At 48.8% G+C, this 25,397-nt stretch overlaps 11 protein-coding genes across 11 annotated transcripts; 8 read left to right on the forward strand and 3 right to left on the reverse strand.

Moving 5' to 3' along the window:
- Positions 1-323: 323 nt before the first annotated feature.
- Positions 324-1,394, forward strand: HD556DRAFT_1241044 (cytochrome P450; the record flags this gene model as incomplete). The annotated part of the gene is made up of 6 exons (XM_041298158.1): positions 324-446; positions 496-567; positions 626-720; positions 814-1,124; positions 1,176-1,234; positions 1,287-1,394. Coding segments are annotated over 6 exons (768 nt in total), but the record flags the coding sequence as incomplete, so codon positions are not given.
- Positions 1,395-3,437: 2,043 nt separating this feature from the next.
- On the reverse strand, positions 3,438-5,650 carry HD556DRAFT_1310045 (uncharacterized protein; the record flags this gene model as incomplete). Its single annotated transcript, XM_041300358.1, has 8 exons — positions 3,438-3,586; positions 3,701-3,843; positions 4,027-4,081; positions 4,135-4,477; positions 4,527-4,571; positions 4,621-4,722; positions 4,773-5,450; positions 5,510-5,650. The coding sequence occupies 8 exons, from the start codon at positions 5,648-5,650 to the stop codon at positions 3,438-3,440; spliced, it is 1,656 nt and encodes a 551-aa protein (XP_041158045.1).
- A 225-nt stretch (positions 5,651-5,875) lies between these two features.
- HD556DRAFT_1310046 (uncharacterized protein) lies at positions 5,876-7,230 on the forward strand (the record flags this gene model as incomplete). Its single annotated transcript, XM_041300359.1, has 5 exons — positions 5,876-6,095; positions 6,197-6,268; positions 6,322-6,427; positions 6,449-6,525; positions 6,581-7,230. 5 exons carry the CDS (start codon positions 5,876-5,878, stop codon positions 7,228-7,230), a joined length of 1,125 nt encoding a protein of 374 aa, XP_041158046.1.
- A 670-nt stretch (positions 7,231-7,900) lies between these two features.
- On the reverse strand, positions 7,901-10,228 carry HD556DRAFT_1310047 (uncharacterized protein; the record flags this gene model as incomplete). Its single annotated transcript, XM_041300360.1, has 5 exons — positions 7,901-9,132; positions 9,181-9,345; positions 9,395-9,498; positions 9,548-9,969; positions 10,022-10,228. 5 exons carry the CDS (start codon positions 10,226-10,228, stop codon positions 7,901-7,903), a joined length of 2,130 nt encoding a protein of 709 aa, XP_041158047.1.
- A 589-nt stretch (positions 10,229-10,817) lies between these two features.
- Positions 10,818-10,994, forward strand: HD556DRAFT_1196308 (uncharacterized protein; the record flags this gene model as incomplete). The annotated part of the gene is made up of 1 exon (XM_041296284.1): positions 10,818-10,994. A coding segment is annotated over one exon (177 nt), but the record flags the coding sequence as incomplete, so codon positions are not given.
- A 108-nt stretch (positions 10,995-11,102) lies between these two features.
- Positions 11,103-11,908, forward strand: HD556DRAFT_1433031 (uncharacterized protein; the record flags this gene model as incomplete). Its single annotated transcript, XM_041305181.1, has 3 exons — positions 11,103-11,357; positions 11,411-11,415; positions 11,443-11,908. 3 exons carry the CDS (start codon positions 11,103-11,105, stop codon positions 11,906-11,908), a joined length of 726 nt encoding a protein of 241 aa, XP_041158049.1.
- Positions 11,909-12,805: 897 nt separating this feature from the next.
- On the forward strand, positions 12,806-14,308 carry HD556DRAFT_1445420 (uncharacterized protein; the record flags this gene model as incomplete). The annotated part of the gene is made up of 3 exons (XM_041306919.1): positions 12,806-13,046; positions 13,093-14,193; positions 14,250-14,308. 3 exons carry the CDS (start codon positions 12,806-12,808, stop codon positions 14,306-14,308), a joined length of 1,401 nt encoding a protein of 466 aa, XP_041158050.1.
- Positions 14,309-15,879: 1,571 nt separating this feature from the next.
- On the forward strand, positions 15,880-17,250 carry HD556DRAFT_1445421 (uncharacterized protein; the record flags this gene model as incomplete). Its single annotated transcript, XM_041306920.1, has 4 exons — positions 15,880-16,132; positions 16,177-16,379; positions 16,433-16,621; positions 16,666-17,250. 4 exons carry the CDS (start codon positions 15,880-15,882, stop codon positions 17,248-17,250), a joined length of 1,230 nt encoding a protein of 409 aa, XP_041158051.1.
- A 176-nt stretch (positions 17,251-17,426) lies between these two features.
- HD556DRAFT_1310050 (uncharacterized protein) lies at positions 17,427-19,005 on the reverse strand (the record flags this gene model as incomplete). The annotated part of the gene is made up of 6 exons (XM_041300361.1): positions 17,427-17,668; positions 17,849-17,912; positions 18,018-18,487; positions 18,538-18,591; positions 18,642-18,713; positions 18,768-19,005. The coding sequence occupies 6 exons, from the start codon at positions 19,003-19,005 to the stop codon at positions 17,427-17,429; spliced, it is 1,140 nt and encodes a 379-aa protein (XP_041158052.1).
- Positions 19,006-19,287: 282 nt separating this feature from the next.
- On the forward strand, positions 19,288-21,458 carry HD556DRAFT_1310051 (uncharacterized protein; the record flags this gene model as incomplete). The annotated part of the gene is made up of 6 exons (XM_041300362.1): positions 19,288-19,425; positions 19,488-19,578; positions 19,602-20,113; positions 20,170-20,211; positions 20,403-20,748; positions 20,770-21,458. 6 exons carry the CDS (start codon positions 19,288-19,290, stop codon positions 21,456-21,458), a joined length of 1,818 nt encoding a protein of 605 aa, XP_041158053.1.
- A 2,284-nt stretch (positions 21,459-23,742) lies between these two features.
- Positions 23,743-24,640, forward strand: HD556DRAFT_1445425 (uncharacterized protein; the record flags this gene model as incomplete). The annotated part of the gene is made up of 3 exons (XM_041306921.1): positions 23,743-23,780; positions 23,854-23,979; positions 24,028-24,640. 3 exons carry the CDS (start codon positions 23,743-23,745, stop codon positions 24,638-24,640), a joined length of 777 nt encoding a protein of 258 aa, XP_041158054.1.
- Positions 24,641-25,397: the final 757 nt, after the last annotated feature.

A 25,397-nucleotide genomic window follows, 5' to 3' on the forward strand; every position in this document is an offset into this window, starting at 1 on the left:
CTGTTCAATTTCCTGATGTCCAGTGAACGTGAACAGTGAGTCCATGTTGTCACTGTTCTGGTACCACTACCTGAAGGTGTCGCTCCTCATAGCGTGTCGTTGGGCACTAAAGATTGGCTTGTGCAGGTACCACCACTGGTCCCACCCCACCCGCTGTTCCTTTCTAGGCTGATATCCCCTATGTCGTCGCGTATATCGCATTCTAGTTCCCGCACTGCCTCCCGTTCGTCCTCATCACCCCCTCGAAAATTGTGCCGGCCTCCAATCTCACTTCTGTCCCTTGCGAGACTCGGGCATATGTGCATACCCCCTTTCATTGGCGCTTCTGGAGTCATCAGTATGTAACCATCATCATCTTACCTTGTCTTTTTTATATCTCTTGTCAGGTTGGTGAAGGGTTGATATGGTCTCATGGAGAAACCCACAGGAGGTGCTTTTCAGCTCTTGTCCTTGCGCAAGCGACTAATTGACTTCCTGTGAATTATGCAGCAGAAGGCCCTTACGCCGGCATTCAGTAATGCAGCCATTCGGAAGCTCACATCGGTGTTTTATGACTCCGCATACAAGGTCAAGATTTGTGGTGCGAGAAATGTTTCATCTCTGAACTTGATATCATGCCTTACAGGCCAAAGGACAATGGGATAATGTTATAGAATCAAGCAAAGATGATGATGCGGTCATCGAGGTCCGGAATTGGTGCGTAGCTTTTCTAACTTGCAAGTGCCATTCCTAATCGAAATGATTCAAAGGATAAATCATATATTGTACGTGAAGATATTTTGTCATTGACGCCTCGAACTGACGGAACATTAGTTTGGACACAGTTGGCATTGCTGGTTTCTCCCATGATTTTGGCTTGCTCGATGGAAAGCCTGCCAGCGTGACTGAAGTGTTTGATACATTTGGAAGCAACCAAAAGGCTTCAGCAGTGAATAAAGTTTTTATCCTGCTCGCATCAGTATTTCCTATCATTCTCAAGATCCCCACTAAGTGGCAAAATCTGTTCAAGAAACTTGACGTTACCATGGGACAAATATCTAACGAATTGTTGATTCACAGCCGCCGGGAAAAGGATGTCAGCATAGGCGAGAGAGGCCAGGAAAATTATATCATCGGATTGTTGAGTACGCTGTCTGAGAGATTCATCGTAGTCTCTTAATTGACGCAGCGATCAGTTAAATCTGAAGGTCAAGATACCGAGTTCCATATGTCGGAGGAGGAAGTAATAGCTCAGGTCTGTGAAGATAATGTATCACAGCCATGATTTACGAGCTCACATCCCGCAGATGAAGCTCTTGCTTCTCGCGGGTTATGAGACAACATCCAGTGAGTCGGTTTCTTGCCCACTGCTGTCATACTGGCTGATTCTTCATCTACAGTTAGTCTTACGGTGAGTTTACTGCACGATTGCGTCTGCACGCTATTAATGTGATGACCAGTGGGCAATCAATTGGTCTTCGACCATCTGGGGACCTGACACAAAGGAATTTAAGCCTGACCGTTAGCTGACTGAAGACGGGATCAGTGGGAAGGCCAAGGAAGTCCAAGGTCATAGGCATCTGCTGACATTTGTCGATGGCCCGAGGCATGTACGGTTGATGGACGTACACTATACCGCCGTATACCATATACGGACTAACCTCATTTACTAACCTTCTCGTTGCAGTCTTCTTTTTGTGCTTACTTGCGTCGTCCTGCCAGACGGCATGGGGAGTACACGTTCGAAAACACAGATTGATAATGCCATACCATCAAAACATATACAAGGGAAAGGCCATTGAGACGCTCTGTCTCCCGCTGCTTCATCTCGACGAGTTCTCCCTAGCGCACCTTGCGACCCAACATCTTCAGCAACCAGCATCACCACTTCGATCTCCGTGCCCTTTGGATGACTTGTTCCGCTTCCCTTTGCTCTTGAATGACCCTTTCTGCTTCTCTTTGCCCTTCCGCAGCTCTTTCAGCCAATTTTCGCCTTGAGATGTAGCTTTGTGAAGCTTGCCGTGAATTCGCTCGATCATATACTTTTCGTGCGTGATTGAGGCTGCAGTATAACTAATGTTTGTTTTAGCTCTCGATCAAATGTTAATGAAATTATTCACATCATCTTGGGGACTCATAGTGTCCGCTATGCATTGATTTTAGGAGTTGAGTATGTTGCGATCGATTACAAGCTACACGCTACAGCTTCTTCCCTTTTCGGCTCTTCACCTCAAGTCTCGAGTCTCGACGACTCAAGTTTGTATCTATTTTTGACTTATAGTTTAAATTTCAAAAATAAACTCTAAAAATACATTTAATTTTATTCGTTTGAGCTGGCTTTAAGCTGTTAACTCGACTTAACTGCAGTGCTTTGAGCCAGACCGAACCGTAAATTATATAAGCTGAAGTCACGTGCTCCATTCAGCTATTCATAGGTCGGGTCACGGCTAAAACCAGCAATAAGCCGGAGCTGCAGCAACACTACCAGTGGTGGACGATGCAATTGAAACGGCCCGCCGGACATGAGTCCGGAGCTTGGGTGGTCCCGGACCCAGTTGAAGATGTGCTGATATGACCTTGCATACCTGTGATGGATGTGACCAGGCATGAGGTCCACTCTGCTAATGGCATAGATGTTCGCGTCTTCACTGCCGGTGGTGCCTCAGCAGCAGTGCGTGATCTGTGTGCTTGGATGCTGCAGATGGGTGTAAGCAGTGGGATCCACTTGGTGGTCACAGAGTGGATCGCCGAGTTGTTCTATCAACAATGACATCACCCTCCGTCGCGCATCCGATTCAATGAGGCGTCACTCCAACGCTGCCAACCTTTGACCGAATGCGTCTTCCACCGAGTGTACCTTGCGTCCAAATCCCTTTACCCACAATTTGAACCGAGCTTGTCAAACATTTGGCCGAGGTGCTGGATACCATGTCAGATACCCTGTGACGTGGGCTCTGGCACCGAGGCGGCAGTTGGTCCACCACAGCATGGTGGATTGATGGAAGGGCTTCTGTATCCATCCCTAGCAGCCATGATTGTGCGTTCTTCCAAAACTGTCCCTAGGGTGTCTGATTTGACATTTTATTCCCTCAAATGCTAACCGGACTCACAGTCATATTCGATTAGCCGCTTGTCCGGCCGAAAATACAACTGCACAAACACCCGCTACCGCAACAAGCCTTGGCCCACCTCGCATGTGAAGCGGTTGTGCCCTGCAGTGAACTTGGCCTAGCAACCCTACATTCGAGATTGTATAACATTTCTGCTCCGTGTCGCATAAGCGTGCTATACCGGTTGATGTTTTGCCGAGATGCCTATCTTATTAAATACCTTGTGGTTTTGCCCATGAAATACATAGATGCGAGGTTTCACTCCTCAAACCAACATATTGCGAAAGACAAGTGTGAAAAAAATCAATATAGCTATGCTACAATTATCAAACGCCCTCACGCAGTTTCCTATTTCAAGGCAGATTCACCCGCCGAAGTGGGCCGTTCTTTGCCGGAGATGTGAGATGATGCAGTAGCTACCACGGGAAGGGAAGCGTCAGGAGTTCTAGCAGGATGAACAATAGATGCAGATATTCCGACATCACCAACTGCACCCACTACCGCAGAATGATTCCATGAGCGATTGAGCCGCATATCATGGTACGACGGCCATGCATGCGCCCGCTAATCCGGTGCCTGTGTTGGCATGTTGCTAAGAGGGAGGTGCACACCAACATCGTCAGTGTGGTTCCGAAAGGCCACGGATAAATGCCCGAGCGACGACGACGACGCCTTCCAGTGTGCATCCAAGGCATTAAAACGCTGTTCCAACAACGTTAACCTCCAGTCCAACATCTCCTCCACCACATCTAATCTAGAGTCCAATGCATCCACGCGCTCGGTGGTAGCAAGGAGATCAAATCACTTGCTGAGGTCCTGAATGCTTTGCAAAATGTCTCTTCCGGATGGTTCGGGCGGGACTGCGCGGCATTCTTGAGGCTTTCTGACCGGTGCCGGTGGTTTAGTTGGTCCATTTACCGACCGAGGCACAACTCACTCTTGTGTATCCGCATGACCGGATGTTTGCCCCTTCGCACTGTCTGATGCAAGTTCTATATCGGTAGAGCACAATTAAAATTCGCACTACAAGGACATATGAGCCTACCATCTGGCGAATGTATTGTTGCACCACCCCGGGAGGTCAGACGCAGATGGGCTGGTGTCTTCCGGGGCGCCGTCTTTGCTCTAGTCCTTGTTCGTGACTTGGGCGCATCTGTTCTGGAGTGTTTGAAGCGCAGTTGGATTCCCGCAGCCACTTCGGCAGCTTTGGTTTTCGCCTGCATCCTTTCCCGGACACCAACGCTGTCAATCGCACAGGTTATCTTCATCTCGTCGCAATTTTTGCACGCAAGCCTCATGTTTCCGACCTTCTTGTCCGGGAGGACAATGCAAGGCATATCTAACTTCACACATTTGTTGCATTGCCAAGAGTGATACCGAATGGAATGCTGTCCAACGGGTGTGACAATGGTAGCGCCTTAAACTACATTCACTCACCTCTGCCGCTGTGGCAACAGTGGCATCACGACCCCAGGCGGCCGGCTGATAGACATTGTGTGAATATGAGATTGACGAGATGTCAAAGACCTACCCTTGTTCGTGCATCCCAGAAAGAGTCACGATCCATGTGGTCGGATGATTGTGTCTCCACCGGCCCCACAACTGCTGTGACCGTGGATGCTACTGCCTTGCGCTATGCAACCAAACATGAGCTATGGAACCGAGAGCAAACACAGTCATCACCTTCCGTGCAACGTGGATGGTCCCGGTCACCTTGTCGTCCTCTTCATCCGACATGAACTTCTTCTTCCTCTTTGCACCGGCATGCCGAGATAACGAACGTGGCGCCGGCCTGGTCGGAACACTCGCTCCGGCGACATTCCCATCTGCCACCTTGTTCACCTTCCCAATATTTCCTGCCGAAGACAGGTCGTTTTTGTTGGTCGCGAATGAGGGCGGGATTGGTGTAAGCGGTTCCAAAAATTCCCGCGCCATAGACAAGGGTGGTGTCTGAGGTTCTAATGCTGCGGGAGGTAGAAGCGATGGTGCTTCTACCGGTGTCGGCGATGGAGACATTGCAGTTTTCTGTGCTGCGATGTCCAGGACCGCGGGAGACGGTGGCAATTGGTTGGAATCGGTGGCCAGTGATTTGTTGGCGAGTTGAGTTGGAGATTGCGTCGGCGCAGTGGGTTGTGTGTCGGCTGGCATGGTTGTCGCGGTGGATGTTGAAGCGCGGTAATTATGGGTCTTGTGGAACCGAGGGTGACCCTTGATGCGTGGGTCGTCGTCGGAGACGGTGGTCCAATCGGGCAACAATACAAAGGTACCTCCCTTTGAATGATCACGTACCACAGCTGCACAGGACAGTAATTGGGGAGAGAATGACGTTGCGCTTCCTCCATATTCTCTCAAATTTTTTGCCTGTAACAAATTTAGTCAGCAGTCTTAAACTCGCTTCAGCGCAATGCTGTAACACAAACCACGCGTCTGGCAATCTCATCCGACAAAGCTAGAGCTTCCGTTGTGTCCCCTTCCTTTAGCTTCATGCATCGCTTGATAAGAGATTGCACCTCCACCAGCGTGTTATTCAGGGCATTGTTCGTGCCTTCGGAAGGTGTCATAGTGGTGGTTAAAAAGATGATGGAAGGTTTTTGTGTAAATGCGTGGATTTAAATGATAGTGTCGGCAAGAACGCGTGGCCAACATAGAAGCGCGGTAATTATGACATAATAGAAGCCGTTCCCAGATCAATTGTCCCATGATTTCGGTTACCACGTTCGGTAGTCCACGTAGTATATCTTTGGTTCTTCACTATCTGTCTTGGACATCATCATCTCAAAACAACTATGACTAGTAGACAAGTCCGTTTTGCTAGTCCAGCATATTCAGATGCTGCTGATACGACCTCTGGCAACCTTGACGTTGAATCCAACAGCTCAACACCCGGTGACAGGCCGATTACGACACAGTGCGCACTGGAAGAGGATCCAATTAACTGGTGGGGTGCCTTCGTGCCTTTGGAATCATGGACTCCACCGAATACGGCAATGGTGCCAAGGTTCCGGGGTATCGCCGGATTGGACACTTATCCCATATTCAAACATAAGCAGCTGGTTTAGAAAATTTGTTCTCTACCCGGCAACTTGAGAATTGAGCATGCCTAGCAGCATACAACTTCGCTGCAGAGCTTCCACACGGCTATGTAAGAGGGGATGATGCATCGGCAAGAAGGGAAAGACGTACGTGCGATGATCGGATGGACTTATACAACCAACAATAACTTGTGTCCCAGGTTACGATCTCTGTTTCAATGGCGACTCTGATGAAGTGATAATGATGCTAGCAGGTGAGAAGTTCCAAATGGATTCACTGTCCCGTCTTATGATTGGTGAAGATATGTACGTTGTGGAATTGCTTAGACGCCCGGGATTCAGAACCAGACAAATTATGGAAACACCGGAAGATAACAATACAGTACATCAAGGCACAACGGAAGGTTTGTACCACATGAACATAAACGGAACAGGCTGACTGGGCTAGCCATCAAACAGATACCGCCGGATCTTGGGCACTACAGCATACCGGAGGCGAACCAACGGGAACGGCAAATGTAGCGCATGATAGCTATGGCTCTGGATTGCACGGTGCAGTGATCGACACCTCCGCATTGGCTTCCGTGATGGCAAGAGAGGTAGACGATCCGTACGACTGTGGATGGGAGGATGATTCCATTACAGGAGCTCTAAGCATTATAGAGGACCCATATGACTGCGGGTGGGAAGAAGAGCGTGATGAGGAGTGGATCCTGCCGGATCCGCCGCATGCCAACGGACCGGCAGATATACCGGACATCAATACACTCCTCCAGGAGGGCAATGCAGACCCTTATGACTGTGGGTGGGAAGACACGCAGGACGACAAGGCCTTCCTCTCGGAGGGCCTAGAAGATCTGTATGACTGTGGGTGGGAGGACGTGCAGGACAACAAGACCTTCTTCTCGGAGGGCCCAGACGATCCATATGACTGTGGATGGGAATGCCTGTCCCATACGGATGCGCCCGCCTACGATGTTCACGAGCTTGCATGCCAAGATCGGGTGGACGTCAAAAGGTTGGAATCCGATCACATGACTATGACTGCGGATGGGATGGAACAAATGAGGTGCATGGCAAATCGCTCTACAAGACAATGCCGGATGTGATTAGCCTAACATCTTCGAATGAACCTGACCTCATTTCCTTAACGAGTTCCCGCAGTAACGGATGTAAGTCAGTCCCTGTGTTCAATACATATCGCTAATCTCGGCTATATAACAGCTGCTGCTCCGCCTGGCCGCCCGGCATCTCCGCACAATGTGTTCCAACAGGCGGGCGAATCCATGCGACGTGCCATGCGACGGCTGAATAGTATCGGAAATAGCGACCGTAGGTTTCAAACATCCGCCCGCAATCTTAAACTGACAAGACAACAGTCGATGCACACATTCAGGGCATAGTTGCGCACACCGCTGGCCTCGTCCGGAATCCGGAACCAGCGTGCACATTCATGCTCAACCGCGGACTATTTGGAGCTTATGCAAACGCAAGGAACGAAGTCACCAACCTTGGTTGTGATGTTGTTAACATTCATCGTCTGCTGAACATTCAGTGATGGCTTATGGATCCTTTAGATGCCATGATTTGCAGGCTTGAGCAAGGGGAGGATATCGGGTATCATGATGGTGGTAGATTAGCTACACCCAATGTTCCTTAGAGTGTTATTATGAAACAAGACAAACAGTATTAACAATGTCCAAATCTCCTCACGGGGTAGACCTTCAAAAATCAGGGCTGTGTAACACGGCCCTCCCAATCACTTCCGATACTCTATGATCAAGCCTTCACATAGTCCTTGAGATATCTGCTGTTTGGCTTCCGGCATCGCTTGTCCGAAGGTTGCTGAGAGGTCTTGCTCCTGGTGCGCTTGGATGGGGAACCCTCCACGTCTTCTTGAATGAGCGGTTGCCTCTTCTTCCGCGCGACCCGAACCGGCACTTGAGATGCTGTTTCAGCTTGACCTGCGCCCGGATGTCTTGATTTCTTGGAAGGCAACCCCTCAATATCATCTTTGGCTCGCCTCTTCGTTGCCCTACCACGGTCGTTCCTTTGGGGTGGATTTGTTGCCATTTCAGCTTGACCTGCATCCGGATGCCTGGATTTCTTGGAAGGCAACCTCTCAATATCTTCTTCGGCTTGTTGCTTAGTTGCCCTACCATGGTGAGTCTTTTTGGGTGGATTTGTGGGCAACTCCCTCTTGTCAGCATTACCAGATATTCCATCCGCCACCCGTGATGCCGGCCCGATACGACGGTGCACCGGAACCACACGTTTCATACCGCTGGCGGGATCGTGCTTTTCGGATGACTTGTTTTCCGACGTGGCATTGGTTTTAGTGATACTCCCAACATTCCGTTTAAAGCTCTGAAGCCTTCTTCCATCATCTGCAGACACCCCGACCTGCTCTGGGATGTGCCTCTCTACCTCAACAACAGAATCACTGCTAGAGATCGATCTGGCATGGCAGATTTCCTTTTTCAATTTATTGCCTTGCCGGCGATGACCGTCATCCGAGTCATTGGACTGGTCAGTGTCTTGCTCGCTCACAGTTGTGAGATCATCGGACTCGTCGTCGGAGGGTTCGATGATCCGCTTATTCCCTTTGTGATGTCGCTTGGTAACGGAAACCTTCTTGGTGGCCTCATTGGATTTGGTTTTTCCGGATGATGCTCTCTCCGGAACATTTTGTGATGCCTTCCTTGCCGTCAACCCGGATGGCTTCTTGACTTTGGTAGCGGGTTTGGTCGGTCTTGCAGCATCATTAGCCGCCGCCACCATATCCTGCTTATCATTGTCCCACCATCCAATAAAATCTAATATGTGCTCCTCGCCATCCTCTTGTCGGTTGTACCAGAACTGTAGGAGTTCTGTAGCGTGAACCTGTCTCAATTTTGATGGCTCGGCGAGATTGAATGCCACAGGAAGACATTCTGCCGGAATGATTTCGGTGTGCCTCAGTATCACGTATTTCCACGGAACAGAAGCCTTCTGGTCTCCGCAACACCTCCCTGATCATTTGTTAGAGAGTCTGGCACCTCTGCAGGACATGGACATACGGTAATGCCAAGTCAAAAATGCTCTGATGACTGCTTTATTAGTATCCAGATCCATCGAATCGCACACGGGCAGAATAGGATATCCGCTATCGCTGATGTCCAGGATGTAGGTGTTATCCTGTCGACCCTTCTTCCGCGAACCAGCATCATCCTCGACGTTACCATCTGGCTTTCATGAGGTTGAACTTCGCGGAAGGGCATTCGACAGGCTCACCGAATACATTCTCTGCGAATGAATCCCATTCTGGCAGGTTTACATCCCATTTGTGGGTCTTCATGAAAGACTCACCACCGCCATATTCATTGTTGTAGTCATGTCTTCCGATGACTTGAATATTTTATAAAATACGGATATATGCTCACTCACCCAGACACATTGATTTTACCCTCCACATTTTTCCAGGCAGACACCACAAATACCCTCATTCCGGCCCAGTTCCACATCTCGGATGCGAAGTGATGAATCATATCATCGCCTTTCTTTCTCGCAATGTCCGCCTCAACCTTGGCGGGAACGCCCTGATTGTTCCAAGCATGAGCTGTTTCTTTGGCTTCTTCTAGCTCCTCTGGAGAAAGAGATGCCATAAGCTCATTCAGCTGGTTGGTATAATGATTGATCATGTCTTTCGTGCCCGGCTTCGCACCAGTTTCATCTTGGAGTTTTTTGAGCAGCTCCTTCTTCTGGAGTGTGTCGATCACGCTCCTTTCAGTCCATTTTTGCCCAATCTTGATAGGGGGTTTCTTCGGCTTCCTTTTCAATCCATGATTCCTGAACCAAGTCTCGTATGCCTGAATAGTGTTATCCGGTCTATTCATAAGTAGCTAAAAACAGGAGACCCACCACTTTTCGTTCTTTGAGAAGTCTAATTGACATGACCGGTGCTTTTGTCCGGGCCTCAGTTGAGGCTGCCTTCGTGATCTTCTTGCGCTCTGATGGTTCAGCTGTGTCCCATTGCTCAAGGTAAGACCGTAGGACCTTAACCTCATCTTCATTGAGCTGGGGCTGCTTACTGGACTCAGAATCAGAGTCAGAATGAGAGTCAGACATAATGGACAGATAAGGGTAACAAACAGAAATGTGAGTGCGTGCTTGCCTGCCTAAGTGTTTGTAAATGTCATGTGATGATTTGCTCACCTTCATTTCGGCTTTTCAATCAGAGAGGGGTTTGCTCTCATAATTCTGCTGTCCAGGTTTTGCAAACCAATTCATCCAGCACCATGGGCAAATCAAGGGCAAGGGTATTGCCTCCCCGGGGCGCGGTGCAGTTAGTTGAATGGAAAGCAAGACAGACCACCCGGGGGCGGAAAGGCAGATGGTGTGCGGTGAAACGCGCTGAGCCAAGCAAATCAGCACAATCGTCACCACAGAAGTCTCCAGCAAAACAGCGATCTGATACATTACTGCCACACTCGCCGGACTTCAGTTTCGATAATGCACAGTGCTTTGATTATGGTGCATTTGGGGCGATCAACATGCGGTCAGGAAGGAAGAAGACAAAGGTGCATGTCATTGTTATTCATACACTTCTAGCTAACTATCCTCCTAGGGCCCAAATGATTACCTCCGTCTCCTGCTGGAGCGGGAGGCACCGCTGGAGGACAAATTTTGCTGTTTGTGTGGGGCACATTCAGTCGTATATCGATGTCATGGCTGTCTCGGAGAGCCGATCTTTTGCGCAAAGTGCTGCAGAAATGAACACAGGCGATTACCTTTCCACAAAATCAGTAAATGGAACGGCGACTTCTTTGAAGATGTATCATTGGCCAAGATAGATCTGGAAATTCATTTGGGCCATGGGGGATGTCCTTGTCCAGTTCTTGATGACATTTACCAGTGGGAAGATACTGACGAGCCCATATACAACGCTTCCGATGATTGCTCACCCATAACCGAGTTGCCCTTTCTGCACAAAAAAGAATGCATGACGGTTGTTGACGAGTCCGGAGTCCATTCTGTGATGATTAGGTTTTGTAAATGTCCAAATTCCCGGACCCCCGACAAGCAGCTATTTGAGCTCGGCATGTTTCCGGCATTATTTACCAGACTGAAGACAGTGTTCACGTTCCCTGTGCTAAACAGTTTCCTTCTAGACAATTTGGAATGTGGAACTTCCGTGATGAATTACTACAGCAAACTCCGTCGCATGACATCAAGTGTATTCCCGCATTTGGTACCGGTGGGTCACATATACAGAAAGGGGAAGGCAAATTGAAACAAACTCCCTATTAGGATCGGTACAGAGAATGAATGAGGGTCGGGAGACAATGGCGTCAGCTCAAATTTCTGAAATGGAACGGGTTCGGGCACAAGAGCCGGCAACCAAATCTGGGCAAACTAGCTCTATTCTGCCCGGCCTGTCTGCAGCCCAGTGTAAATGTCCCACAACCCACTGAATGTGATGGTAATCACCCGGATTGGATCTATGCTAGATCGCTGGTTATGGACGGGAACTTCAAGGTTGAACACTTACATCCCACTCACCCAGAGGATGAAGTTTGGCTTACCGATGGCCGTTGCTTCATGGTGACAAGACAAGCATACCAGTCTCATCTCACCAATGCCAAAGAGGTCATACAAATGTCGGAATGCAACAATCATCGTGCGGTGAATCAGGCAAACATGTCCCGACATAAATTGGAAGCGACCGGTATTGGCGGTTGCGCATGCGCTCGACACGGCTGCTTCGTACCTCACTCTATTGTTGATTTTCAAAAGGGTGAACGGTAAGTCTTCCCAAGTCCAGTCGTTAACCAATTAGTGACACCAGTCTTGAGGCATATGAATATGGACTACACTTTATGCCATTGTTAAGAACGTGCTCAAGGGTCGGATCTGAAGGGCTTGGCTTCAGCTCGTGCACTGCGCCCCTTACCCGAGTACGTGCCCCTAACTTCCGAAGGCTGTTGAACGATGTCCGAAGGTTACCGGACGATGTCCGGAGGGCATCGGGCGATGTCCGATGCGCGGGAATTCCGGCGGACGTTCGGGAACAAGAGATAAGACTAATCCGGATGAAGTCCGAACTAGAAAGGAAACAGCGGAGGACTACCAAAGGTAGAGGCGGAGGTGATAAGTCTATAGGAGTCAATCCTAAGACGAGCGGAGGTCGACGAGAGAGAAACTCAAGTCGGACGGAGGAGAGAATGAGCAGAGTCTAAGATGATATTCGAACTGAAAAAACTACAGAGATTGTACAGGGGTTTATATACTACTGAGGACATAACGGAGAACAGTAAGTGCAGTGCGAAGCTATGTAAAGCTATGAAGAAAACATATGGGACGACTATCACTAGTCTATCGGAACTTAGTAAAATGAAGACGGAAATGAATAAGGAACAGAAAATAAAGCGTACTAACTGATAAGGGAAATACCAAAGGGATAAGGCGCGGAAGTTAGACGCGGGTCGGATCTGGACGATACATAGAAGTCGGCCGGATCCGGAAATCCGGAAATGATGAGTGTGATAGGTCCGGGTCCGGAACGCGGGATATGACAGCCATGCATTAAGTTACAACACTAATGGGCTTACTCGCACTTTGACATTCTACAACATTAATTGCCAGTACATGAAGTATTTCCGGCGGCGGGTCCATGACAATCCGCATCTGAGCATTCCGACCGACATGGAAATCGTGCCCGGAATAGGTCTGTGGCATGTTCATGGGCATCAGGATAAGTGCTATGTTCATTACGCGTCAAGCTTCATCACAGGAGCTGCCAGGATTGATGGAGAAATTATGGAGACCTTATGGGCTCCGCTAAACATCATATCACCGTCCGCAAGAGGGATGTCTACTCCACATCGGCAGGAATGTCTCGATTACCAGATGAATGATTCTAATTTCATGAAGATGATCAGGATGAGTTGCGCGCCTGCATCTCCCCCAAGTGTACTACTGACATGGTGTAGGTGGATTTCTATGTCGGAAGTACCGCAAAGCAGCAAAGGGGGTGGCGGAAAGTAGCGCCGCGTTTGAAAAGCTGAACGAGACTGCCGATGCTATAAAAGTAGCACAATGGGAAGCGCAATATCAGGAAGCTCAACAGCGTCGGAATGGGGACCCATCGGCTATGCATGTGTTGGAGGTGCAGCTACGAAAAGGTGAGCCAAGCATTCTTCCATCCGATGCACGAGATCAAAGAGAAGCAGCACCAACACGGAAACAGCAAGAGCTGGTATTACTGTCCTCTAGCCAGGGACGTGCCATCGGGAATGCGCAATGTGGCACGGCTACATGGATTGCGTCCGGTATCACAATAGAAGAGATGCAAATAGCTCTCGCCATGGATGTCCGGAAGTTGGGAAGACACCCTACCGAAACGCAGAAATTGGACATAGGGAGGCGCCGGACAAAACTCCAAAACTGGATAGATGAATTCACCCTCGTGGCGGTCAGTCATCTGGGCAAGGGCTTCGACGTTGACAATGATATAATGGATATGAAGTTGGATTTTCTTGACAATTCCGACGAAGAGGGACATTTCGGTGATGGCACAGATTCTGAACGTAGTGTTAGCAACAATGTTTGGTGTAATCTTTTCCGACCTGAACATGTTGTGATACCTCTTCCGTCCAACATCAGTATAGAATGGTGTGCTGACTTAGCCGGAGATAACCTGGTGGGACAGGAGATTGCACTTCGAGAAGGGCAAGCAAACGACACGCTCCAAACTATTAGAGTGCTTCTAGCAGATAAGGCTGTGCTTTTCCGGACCACAGTCTGTCCAGCGAAATCTCAAGCCAAGTCAACCAGGGCATGGACTCAGGTTCATTCTGTAGAAAGAGTCATCAGACTCAATACAATGATTTATACGAAGTGCCGAACGCAACTCGGGAACCTTCAAGCTCATGGCCTACTGGAGAAATATCTCCGGATTGAGAAATGCCATCTCAAAGCTACTGCTGCTGTTGCCAATCCAGGTGCCCAGGGACAACGAAATTTCACACTGCCCTGGTTCTGGTCTCTCGATATACAAGGGGATTCTGTTAACAATGATTGGATGGACGAGTGTCAGTTCCGATCCAGCAATCTCTCGGAGCCAGCGCTGACCGATAATAGTTTATAGGGTCCATTGGCTCCGCACAAAGGCAATCCGCGACCGGTGGGCGGAAGAACAACTCCTAGTCACACATGAGATGGGATGGTCTTTGCAATTTTTCTTGAAGAAAGCCAGCACATGGTTGTCAAGGATTAAAGCCGAGGTAGATATATCATCGGCAGGTCACAGGTCTTATGCGATCAGGCAAGCTCACATGTATCATGAACTTGGTAAACATGCACAAGCAAGCTTCATGAAGGCAAATCTGATATTCCATACAATCACGTAAATTCTTCCCGTTCTGTGTCATTAGTTTACCGAAGATTATATCATGCACAATACACTTTTTAATGTATCTGCAGCTGGTAACAACAATGTCTGCCAGTGATTGACCATATCTCGGGGTCCTTTATGCCCGCAATGCCCTTTAAAACTCCGACTATATGGCGGACTTTGACTGTCATCTTTCAGGCATTTCCACCCTCGTTGCTCCCAGCTATGGCTGACCACCACTGCACAATCTTTGAATCTCTCGCGAGCTCATTTTCCATTTGGGATGCAGCCAAGATATTTGAGTATGCCACCTCTAGATTCACAACCATCCATATCTTCCAACTGGAAGACACCGAGCAATCGTGTTCGTATCAGTATTCATTTGTCAAGCATCTTGTCTGGGAGGCAGAGGCGAGTGTTTGTTGATGCTATTTGGAAAACTCAGCCAATCGGGAGCTTATAGCGCTTCGTCATTCCCTTCATCAGCCTTTGCGCGGCTATGAACATCAATACCAGCCTGCCAAGCTACCTGAGCAAGGTCCTTGTACTTATCACAACATTCCAAACAGAATCCAACGATTACCAGAAACTCTTCGCCAAATTTCAGGCCTGCCCGCATGACTTGTTATATGATAGATTGTACAAATACTGAGTTGTACCGCACTATCATCACCACTGGTGGAAGTATGATTTCCATCACAACCCCATGTGAATGCCCATCCGGTTGTTGGTAGCGGAGATAAAAGAACTTGTGAATGCCCATTTTTCCCAGCGGGTGAGAAACATGGTTGAGATGTTTGTCGCCGATGATGATCCTTCCTGACAGCCTGGCTTAACTCAATTGGTCCCGGAACCCATTGCCCATCCAGTGAGCCGAGATCCGCTCCTTCAACAATTGCATGTTCTCCGGACAGAAGTTGCCAGGCTCGGATTTGAACTCAGCAAAGTTCTTGTGACAAAACTTGAAGCCACCGGGATCGCAGTAAATGCAATGAACCGATTAGAGGGGCCGTTGGACGAGGTCTACAAGGCAATGGCAGCATCTCATGCAGCAGTGTCAGTGTTAGAAGGTGATTACATCAATGGCCGGATCGGCATGTCCCCTTCCTGAGAAACTTTTCCTAAATCAGATCCCTTTGCCGGCTGATGAAGCTTCATTGTACTCAGTATGGCTGCATATGTGAATGTAAACAGTTTGCCACTGTTGTCCAGCTCACCGGGTGCGAATGTCCTTTCAGACAAGTCCGGTTGCACAACAATGATAATATGTGTCATATTTGACGTTAACATACTCGTGTGAGCCCAGTGCAATTACATCATGAAATTGCTTGCTGGTGACTTAAAGGCGCAGTGTTTATTTAAACAATGTCCCTTTCTCCACACCATGGCATCCCAAAACAACTGCTCATATTATCATGAAGATGTTGCTGCCCTTGACCTCGATCCTCTGACACCTCTAATTCCGCAAGATTGGGCATTGAAGGCCGTTCACATGGCGAGCGAATGGGTAGAACAGCAGTTTGCTGCCTATGTCGGAGGTAGATCGCTTGTACCTGCTCCTCCGGAACTTGACCCGGAAACGATGCTCGCATGCAACCAGTTGGCATTTGTACTAGCGGAAGCATATCAGCACCCTAGTAAGTGGACAATTTTCGTGATGCGCAAACTCTAATACATGCAGTCAAATTGGATATTGACCTCATTAGGTACAACGAGGCGTTGGCCAAACGAGAATCAGGATTAAACGATGCACACGAAGAAGAATTGTTAGCCAAGTTCCCCCCCACAGAGCATATATTATTGGATCGACCTTCCGTTGTGATTGACGCCGGATACTGGATTATTTTATGGTATCTGCCGGGCGCGCTCAACTGGTCATTGCAGGTGAGCGGACGATTGCAAATGTGTTGCCGATGATGTTGATGGGTGTAACCCAGCGCGATATGTATGTCGCCACCATCAGAATGGGCGACTTACTTAAGAAGAGCATCACCCACGGACGCACATCCATACGAAATGCAAGCAATTGGAGAACCCACCATTCCAACTTTTACCCCGTGGGAGAGCCAGGTCTGATCCCCGGATGCATCAATATATCGCCTTGCTGGTTTCAGCAAGGCCATGAGGTGAATCTGATGATGAGGTCTATTGCACATCTGACGTAGAACAGCGGTACAGCCAACCACCTTTGAATCCGGATGAGGGTTTTATGCCAGAAGTGTCTTCTTCTCTGAAGAGCGATATGAATATATCTGTGATAACAGATATGCAGCGTCCGGGGCTGGTAGCATCGGCAGCCCTGCATGTGATGCATCCGCAATTATACCAAGCTTCGATCGCCACTCAAGTTCAACTCGGCCATTGGGCAGCACCTCAGGGGCTTCATCAGATGTCCCGAATGCTCCAAAACTGGGCATCTGTGTACACCGGTGCGGCGGTCATGTGCAACAGACAATCGCCGAACCATCGAGATCCGAAATGCCCTCCGGAGGGGTTAGATATTCTGACGTGCACAGGATGTTATGATCGCGCAGTCATGCAGTTAACAAACTTGGGGATCGACTTGATATATAATCCAGGAGTAATGGTGAGCTACTCCGGCCGGCTTGTGAGGCACGGTGTCCAGGTGTGTGAGGGGGATAAAATCATTTGGGTCTGGTTTATGCGTGATAGCGTGCATAACTATACTCGAACCCCACGTACTGAATATGTGCACTACAATCAGGCTGATTTTGCTAGGTACCAGCCCCAATAGTGTGCTCTCATTTATGTTCCATATATCTTGTATTTATGATGTACTACCGATCTGAAACCATTATCAATGCTGGAGATATAATTGTACCGTTTACAAGTTTTGACAACCCCTGCAACTATGAACTCATTGCTCTATCTTTGGGACTTTCCGGCAATATCAGGCAGCTGGCAACATATCTACTCGGTTGGCCGGCAATGCTCATGTCGCGCAATCATGAGTTCTACTGCATCCATGATATTGCGGTGGATATTGAGTAAACCATGAATGTTAGCAACATCGTCCCCGAGTTCGGTCACCCTGTCTCTTGCGTTTTCAACGGCTCCATAATGACTACTGTTGGATGTTGACGTTGTTGCCGGGACATAGTTCCAGATGTCTCCGGCAGATGCTACCACTATGGTGCTTACGAATCGGTCAACTGCCAGACATGTAAGTCATAAACTGTTACCAAATGACCACACCTCACCGCTGCCGTGCCTCTTCGACTTCAGCTGGCTAACAGCATGGCACATTGAGTTCATGTTGTTTACATGGACCAGGGGGACAGGCTGTGCAATCTAATGCATCGGCGAGAAGATAATCCATCTGAATCACTTACCTGCCTCTGCTTCTGCATCAGTGGGTGTCGTATCCATCACACCAGGTTGCATTGTAGTAGTTGGCTCGATGCTCATCAGTTTCACCAATCTACAAACACGAGGATCGCTCCCTGCGGTGGGCGTTTATTCAAAGGTCCTTCCATCCGGTAACCACAACCGACGGCTTACCTCCCGTCGATACCCACATGTTGGTATCCATGACGTCATCCCAGCCGCAGTCATAGGGATCTTCCCCATCCAACGCATTCGCAGCTTCTGGAGAGATCTCACCGGTCCATAAATATTCATCAGTATCCCCATGCTTTTGGCGACGACAGCATCTTCCCATCTGCAATCATGCGGGTTTTCCGTGGAATGATCCCAGCCTTGGTCGATGTTTGTCTCGGAGGGCCCATCCCGCCATCCGCAGTCATGAGGATTTTCTTTGATTTCAGCAGTGACAGGATCGCACCATCCGCAGTCATACATGTCTTCCTCTGATGCGAATGCCGGTGCGACATTGTAGTGCGACGTGACATCCGTGGCGGCTGAATCGGAAGGAGTTTCAGAGGTGCTTGTTGTGTTAGATGGCTCTCCTGATGGAGTGGTTGCTGGGCCGGCTACGCATTTTGATCTCATCAAGTCTCCAGCATATATGTCTTGAAATGTAGATTAGAAAGGCTGGCATCGCCTACAAAGCAGCAAATACCGGCCAGCATGCTTGTTATTTTATCATCGTTGCCATTAAAACATAGCTCATATTCTGTGAGTCAACCTCAGTTGGTGCAGTAAGTTAATCCGGTGATGACGTACCTTTGTCTTTTTTTGCCACCGGATCATCACTAGATGGATGCCAGTCAGGGAACTCGGCAGCCACATCATATGCTACAATGGAGAGTTGTCAGCGCTATCAAGTCAAACAGATAGAAATATATATACCTTGGAACTTGGGATAATTGTGCATTCCAACGATTCCTTTGAACTTCAGTTTTCTTGTTAACCTCAGGGGACTCCACAAATGTAGTGGTACGAAAGGGCCTAACCAGGCAATGAAATCTTTGTTGAGTGGCCCGACGGCCGGAGTGTTGTTGGGCTTGCTACCAGAGGTAGAGTGATGAGGCTCAGCTTGTCCAACATCTGAGTTGTCGGGAGTATCGAAACTATGTTGTCCTGTCATCAGTAGTTCTCACCATGAATATAGATATCGGGGAGGACGATGTGTGAATATATATGCTGGGTGGATGGTCGATACACGACAAGCAAGAGCATGCAACAATAGCACTGATAGTTACGTCACAGATTTTGCACCCAGTTGATATTCTCACGGACCGTGTGTTGCCGGAAACACCCACAATAAATGTTCCGATACAAACCCCGACATTTATTTCTTTTCCAAGTCTTCTTTCAGCCTCTTCCGTTTATCGTGTCCCTGTTACCAGCGATCTCCTTACTTACTGCAATGACACCTTCGGAAGCCGCTAACAATGCGCTGAACAACACACTGGCAGCTGTGCAGTCCCTGATACAGCATTGTCTCGAGTTGAAGGAGGCAGATCAAGAGGCCTTGAAGCTATCGGACAACATCGCCAGATGCGTGGTGAGTTTCCTGCCTCTTTGCTCCCAAAATTTAATAGGAATGCTGAAAAAATTTGCATTCAGGCAAAAGACTTAAAGCTTCATGGGGGGAATGCCACGTCATTCTCCCCTCTGCTACTATCTTGTGCTGCTGTTGTGCAGCAATACTCAAAGGGTGTGCCTTTGAGACATTGCCAGACTGGAGCTCCGTTAGCGACCAAGACCCCCAAATTGCGAGCCACCTGCGATTCAAAAAGACAATCGACTACCACCCTCCTACCGTCGTTGAGGACGTCTTCAAAGCTCCACCCACGGCATCCGTTCCCGTGTTTGAGACAACCGCGATCGAAGTGATCGGAATGTCATCAGCGACACTTCCGACAGCACAACCTGGCCACAGATCCAAGTCCACCGCATGTCCGGACAGGACGCCTGCACCACCATCGCCGTGTTCGACGGGACTAGAGTCTCTCACACCCATCACTGCTCCGCCTGCGGCCCCGATTCTGTCAGAGCTGCCCGCACCTAAGGTCAACCTCTTTGTGGTGGGCACCTTGAAGACAATGGCAAACAGGATGCCACAGGTCACGAAGAGCAGGAAAAGAAAGGCAAAGCATGATACTGATGATGAAGCGGTGGACTCAAGGAAGATTGCGCCCTCCTCTCAACACAAAAAGCCAAAGCGGCAGAAAGTTCCATCGGAATCAGAGGTATGTCTTGACTGCAGACTCATTTGATGAATGTCCCTTATCCATTCACAACCCAGCCAAAGGTAGCAACACACCCAATGGCCATGGACTCATCGGAGGTAATCCACACGGCAGATAATTGAGGTTTCTGGGATCAAGACACCAGAGTGCATTCTGATCGCCGTCATGATCTCCGGTCTTAACTTGTCTTCTTCCAGCCTGTCGATTGGGGTTTGGATTCCACGATTGCCACGCCGGCCGAGGCAAGTGTTATTGGCATGAACATTGCTCAGAACTAACGAATCTATAGCATTCCGTTCATCACCACGCTAGGAAATGTGACAAGTGCGCGAAAATGGATGTAGCCTGTCTTGTTCTGCCGGATAAGAAGGTCGGTAGCATGCGCCTCGCGTGTGGCAACTGCGATAGCATGAAGATTTCATGCGCAATTGACGGTGTTGGCGTCCAGGAGAGAATGCAAGGAAAGTCAAAGGCGAAAGCTGCTGAAGTGTCTTCCAATCCGAAACGTTCTAGGACCCGTCCACCGAAGTCTCGACGTACAGTGAAGTCACCTCCCGTGCATGTTGATAAGTCGCCGACCTCCACACCACCCCATACACCCTCCCTATCTTTACAAACGGTTGTTGAAGATTGTGGTGAGTCTCGTTGTCTATCAGTCAAGCGTCAACTCAATTTGCACGAAGATTTGGAACTGACAGATGCTGAGGCGGAGCCTAATGTGATGGACGTCATGCCGGCCCAATCAAATGCTGAACCTCACGCGATGATGCAAACTCCCGATTGTGAGGTCCAACCAGACATCGCACATGCTATCATTCCCGAGCCCACCCCGAGGGAGATGCTGCAAAGTATCCAAGAACTCGGCCGGAGATTTGATCTCCTTGCAACCAATGACCGGGTGGATGCACTGGACGCAAGAATTGAATCAGTAGAGGGTCGCATCGGTCAACAGTTGGCGATGTTGGAGCAATGTATCAACACGTCCGATATTCAATGGAGAGCCATGTTGGCATCCGTTGGGCATCTCACTTTATCACTCTGGGATCACAAAGATGATGTTGCAGCACATCGTCATCCTATCAGCACTGCTGGTTATGCGCCTCTGCAACATTCGAACGTTGACCTTCCACAATGGCTTTGTCAAACCAAAGACCCGAATATCTCGGCCATTGGGCGACAATGGACTCATGCCTGGGATCCTTCTGTCGTTGTGGGTGGGCAGGGCTATGTCAGTACATCTGCATCGGTTCAACAAGCTGCCGATACTCCGGATACTCCTGTGCTGTGGGCCAACTCTGTTGCATCTTCTCGACTCTCCAGTGCGCCGTCTCCCACACCTGACTAGTAGTCGTTCGGCACCATATACAAGTCACAGTATTTCGCTTTATTGATATTCGAATTTTGCAGTCCTTTCCTTGCACCGGCACATTCACACAAGGTCATTTCAGTTACACTTTCGGTAGTTGAGCTACCTTACATTCATATACTGTGATCTGATGTACATTCTTGCTTTTGATTCTTAGTGATTACACGCCCAGCTAGTTCTTTATTTCGATTACCATACAGCTAGTCATGACCAGGTGAATTGAGCTGACATTCTATGGAGAGTTAGCTGAAGAATATTGTAAATCGACAAAGCCGGATACGTGTTACGCCGGCAGTCGCAGGCTAGCTGGAAGCAGCGCCGCTCTGGCCCGAATAATGTATGTATTATGCCATAGATACCTAGTGTATGCACTAATCTTTTCAAGCAGTTATGAACCGATTGATGGAACGTCTCTAGGCTTTTCGGGAGCATGTCAAACGCTGCCCCGAACTTCATCTGCACCAAATTTCTTCTCAGTACGAAGGCGTGTGTAGGGACCCCACTCCAGGGAGTACACCTCGGCAGTCTTCATTTGCACCCCAAGTTCGGTCCTCAAAGCTCTCAAACATCCCCCGCGGCTCTCGTATCGCACATTGAGTAACTTGTTATCGCCAGTTGGGACGAACATATTGTTTTCTGAATTTTTTAATCATGCAAACACATTGAAATTTTTGAAGATGTCGGCGCTGGAGCAGCAGAGTTTTAAAAGAATAGGTATTGGGCGCAGGAGCGCGTGGCGATGGCAGGGGGTCATGCAAATACAATATCGGAAGGGATATGATCTCAGATATGTGGTTCATGGGCTGAGAGTATATATTTGTTCAATGGGGGCTGATATCTCTTTGCTCACCGGTCTTGTCATCCAAATCCGGACATTTTCACCGTGACTGAGGTCGAATCACATGATGGACCTACCGAGAACCTTCCACGATCTTCACCGATGCTGCACCCAATTGCCATAAACCATTCCGAGAATGCATGTATACGGTGTACGTATTGCTGGTTAGGCCCCATCATGGTGACGGTCCGGTGAAAGAACAGCGGATGTTGCATCCGATGTTTGTCACCACCGTCTACGTATCAGCATCATTTACAAGAATGTACATGATATGATTATGTGAGTCTTGTCCCGTCCGCATTTATTGGGAATGACAACCCATCTATACACGGCGGAAGACTTTGTGAGCACACAGATTCACGTCTTGCCCTGTCCGTCACCAGCAATAACAATTTATTTAGAGATGACCGGATGTGTGAGGGATGGTCAGGTCCATGCCTTGGCCTATCCATCAGTACGAATTCAGACTTTATCCGGCTATGACCGAACACCTGGCGGGATATTGGAGTCCATTTCTCGACCCATCTGTTAGTACTAGAAAAACAGTTTATCCATAGATGATCGAAGACCTGGTGGATACTGATATCTGACCCATCTGTCATTGCCGGAAACAACATTTCATCCATAGACGACTAAAGACAGTTCATTCCTTGGCCCGCCCATCAGTGCCGGAAACAATTCATTTGTAGATGTCCGAATCCTGGGGAATTGTCAGGTCCATTTTTCAGCCTGTCCATCATTACCGGAAACAGCTATTCTTTTTATAGGTGACCAGAAGACATGAGGGAATTGTCAGTGCTCGGTCCATCCGTCGGTATCGGGGCAATGGATTATCTAGAGGTGTCCGAAGGCTGGGAGAATCTTCAGGCCCATTTCTTGGCCCATCCGTCGGTACCAGGAATGACCCGGACATCACTAACGGGTCCACTTCTTGGCCCACCCGTCCCTTCTATTTTTGTCTCACCTGGTCTGCAACTATTTGATATTGGCCCACCTGTCATTACTGTTTCCTGACCGGCCCATCCGGCCTACTTGTATCATACTAATGGGCCCACCCGTCCCGTCCCTTCTATTTTTGTCTCACCTGGTCTGCAACTATTAGATATTGGCCCACCTGTCATTACTGTTTCCTGACGGTCCGGCCCATCTGGCCTACTTGTATCATACTAATGGGCCCACCCATCCCGTCCCTTCTATTCTTGTCTCACCTGGTCTGCAACTATCAGATATTGGCCCACCTGTCATTACTGTTTCCTGACTGGCCCACACGGCCTACTTGTATCATACTAATGGCCCACCCCGTCATCACCGGAAATTATCTTATTGCTTCATGACAGGCCCGCATACCAGTAGCCCACCCGTCACCAACGGAAATTGTCTTTGTGGCTGGCCCACCCGTCCTATCTGTATATGGGCCCGCCTCAGATGGCCCACTTAAGTGGGCAGATTCTCAACCTTGGGCTGTTCGACTAGGTCGGAAATAATGTACTGAATTATGTGTCATGTTGACGTCTTGCAGGTCTGATTCGGCATCAGCTCCAAAAATATATGGACTGAGGTGGATGGTGACTTCAAGTATCGTAACTTCTACCATAACATTGTTGAGTTTATCGAAGACTTGCCTGATGACGACAGGGAGCAATTGTTCAAGGACTGGAATATGTAAGACACCTTTTTCAATTTTTCATTGTACTGACGTCAAATAACAAGGAAACTGTTCAAGAATGAGGATGGACGTGAGGTGGGAAAGCACGATGTCGACGACTCTGTGCCCTCAAGTGCTCGCGATGGCGGCAGTGACTTGGCTTGCTTGCATGTGCAAATGGCAGCTCACAATGCTGCAGTCAAGACTCGCACTGCTACTGACTCAGAGCACCCAACTGCACCTGCCACAGCTCATCCACCACCTGCTCAAGAGAATATTCCAAGGACGCCTCCAGCATCTTTTTCACCAGCTCGCAACATTTTAACCCCATGTCCTGTTCCACGTCCACGTCCTATTCCTCAACCTGCAAAGACACCAACCCATCCAGTAGGTGCTCGGGAGGACTCACCAGTACCTGAAAGGGCGCCTCTATTATCTTCACCTACATGCAACATCCCAGTGCCCTCCGAACCAGGATCTCCATCACCCGAGCCTGCACCAAGTAAACCCGTGTTGCAAGCCCACAGTGACGCATCTGGTAGCGAGCTAACAGAGTCTGATGAGGAAGAACAACATCAAGCAAAGCAGAAGGCACCAGCCAAGCGCAAGAGGAAATCCAAGGCAGCCGCTCCCGTCAGGAAACCAGCCGCTAGATCGACAAAGAAGCAGAAGAAATGACCTCCACTCTCGTCTCCGGAACAGCTCGTTTGTACTTTTTCCCTGTTGCTTTCTCTTTCATTTCCATTGTGTTTTCATACCTCACTCGCACTCACATACCTTGTACTAACTGACAGACAATCAATTTCATGTTGTATCGGAATGAGAATGGAATGTTTGAATATCTCTGAGTGACGCTCAATATCTGAATAAGTCTTGGTGATACACGATATCTAAATAAGTCTTAGTGACACAAAATACTTCTACTGCAGCGACAACATTAACCTTGCCTCACGTCGTCATTAGCATTCCTATGGATTGCTAGACAGGGCCGGGTTTGGGGCTGACACCGTCGACATGTGTGATGCCCTAGCCATTGTCAGTTACCCCCATGTCTGGCCAAGTCTGAGTTAGGCAATTTTGGTGATGTGATGTAGCATTGTTTGAGGTAGGTAACGGGTTCAGGGGTACAGGCAATGGTTGGTTTTTTGCACGTGAACGTGTGATCAGAGACTGTTTGACAGTTGGTTCCCCCCGTTTGGGAGGCAGTTTGATGGTTGAGAGAGTGGGCGGGTAGCCCAGTGTAGAGACTGACATCTCTGTGGCCTCGTAGAGGTCTAATTTCCGATGCATGTCGAATGCTAATCATTACCCGAATCATTCCCTATCATATCCAACTCAATACACACCGAACCCGAAAATCATCGGACATCGGACATCGGACTATCGGACTTTGCATCGGACTATCGGATATCGTGCGCACTCATCCTACCTATGT

The sequence above is a fragment of the Suillus plorans genome, assembly GCF_016647745.1.
Source record: "Suillus plorans strain S12 chromosome Unknown HD556scaffold_44, whole genome shotgun sequence".
Classification (NCBI taxonomy): Eukaryota; Fungi; Basidiomycota; class Agaricomycetes; order Boletales; family Suillaceae; genus Suillus; species Suillus plorans.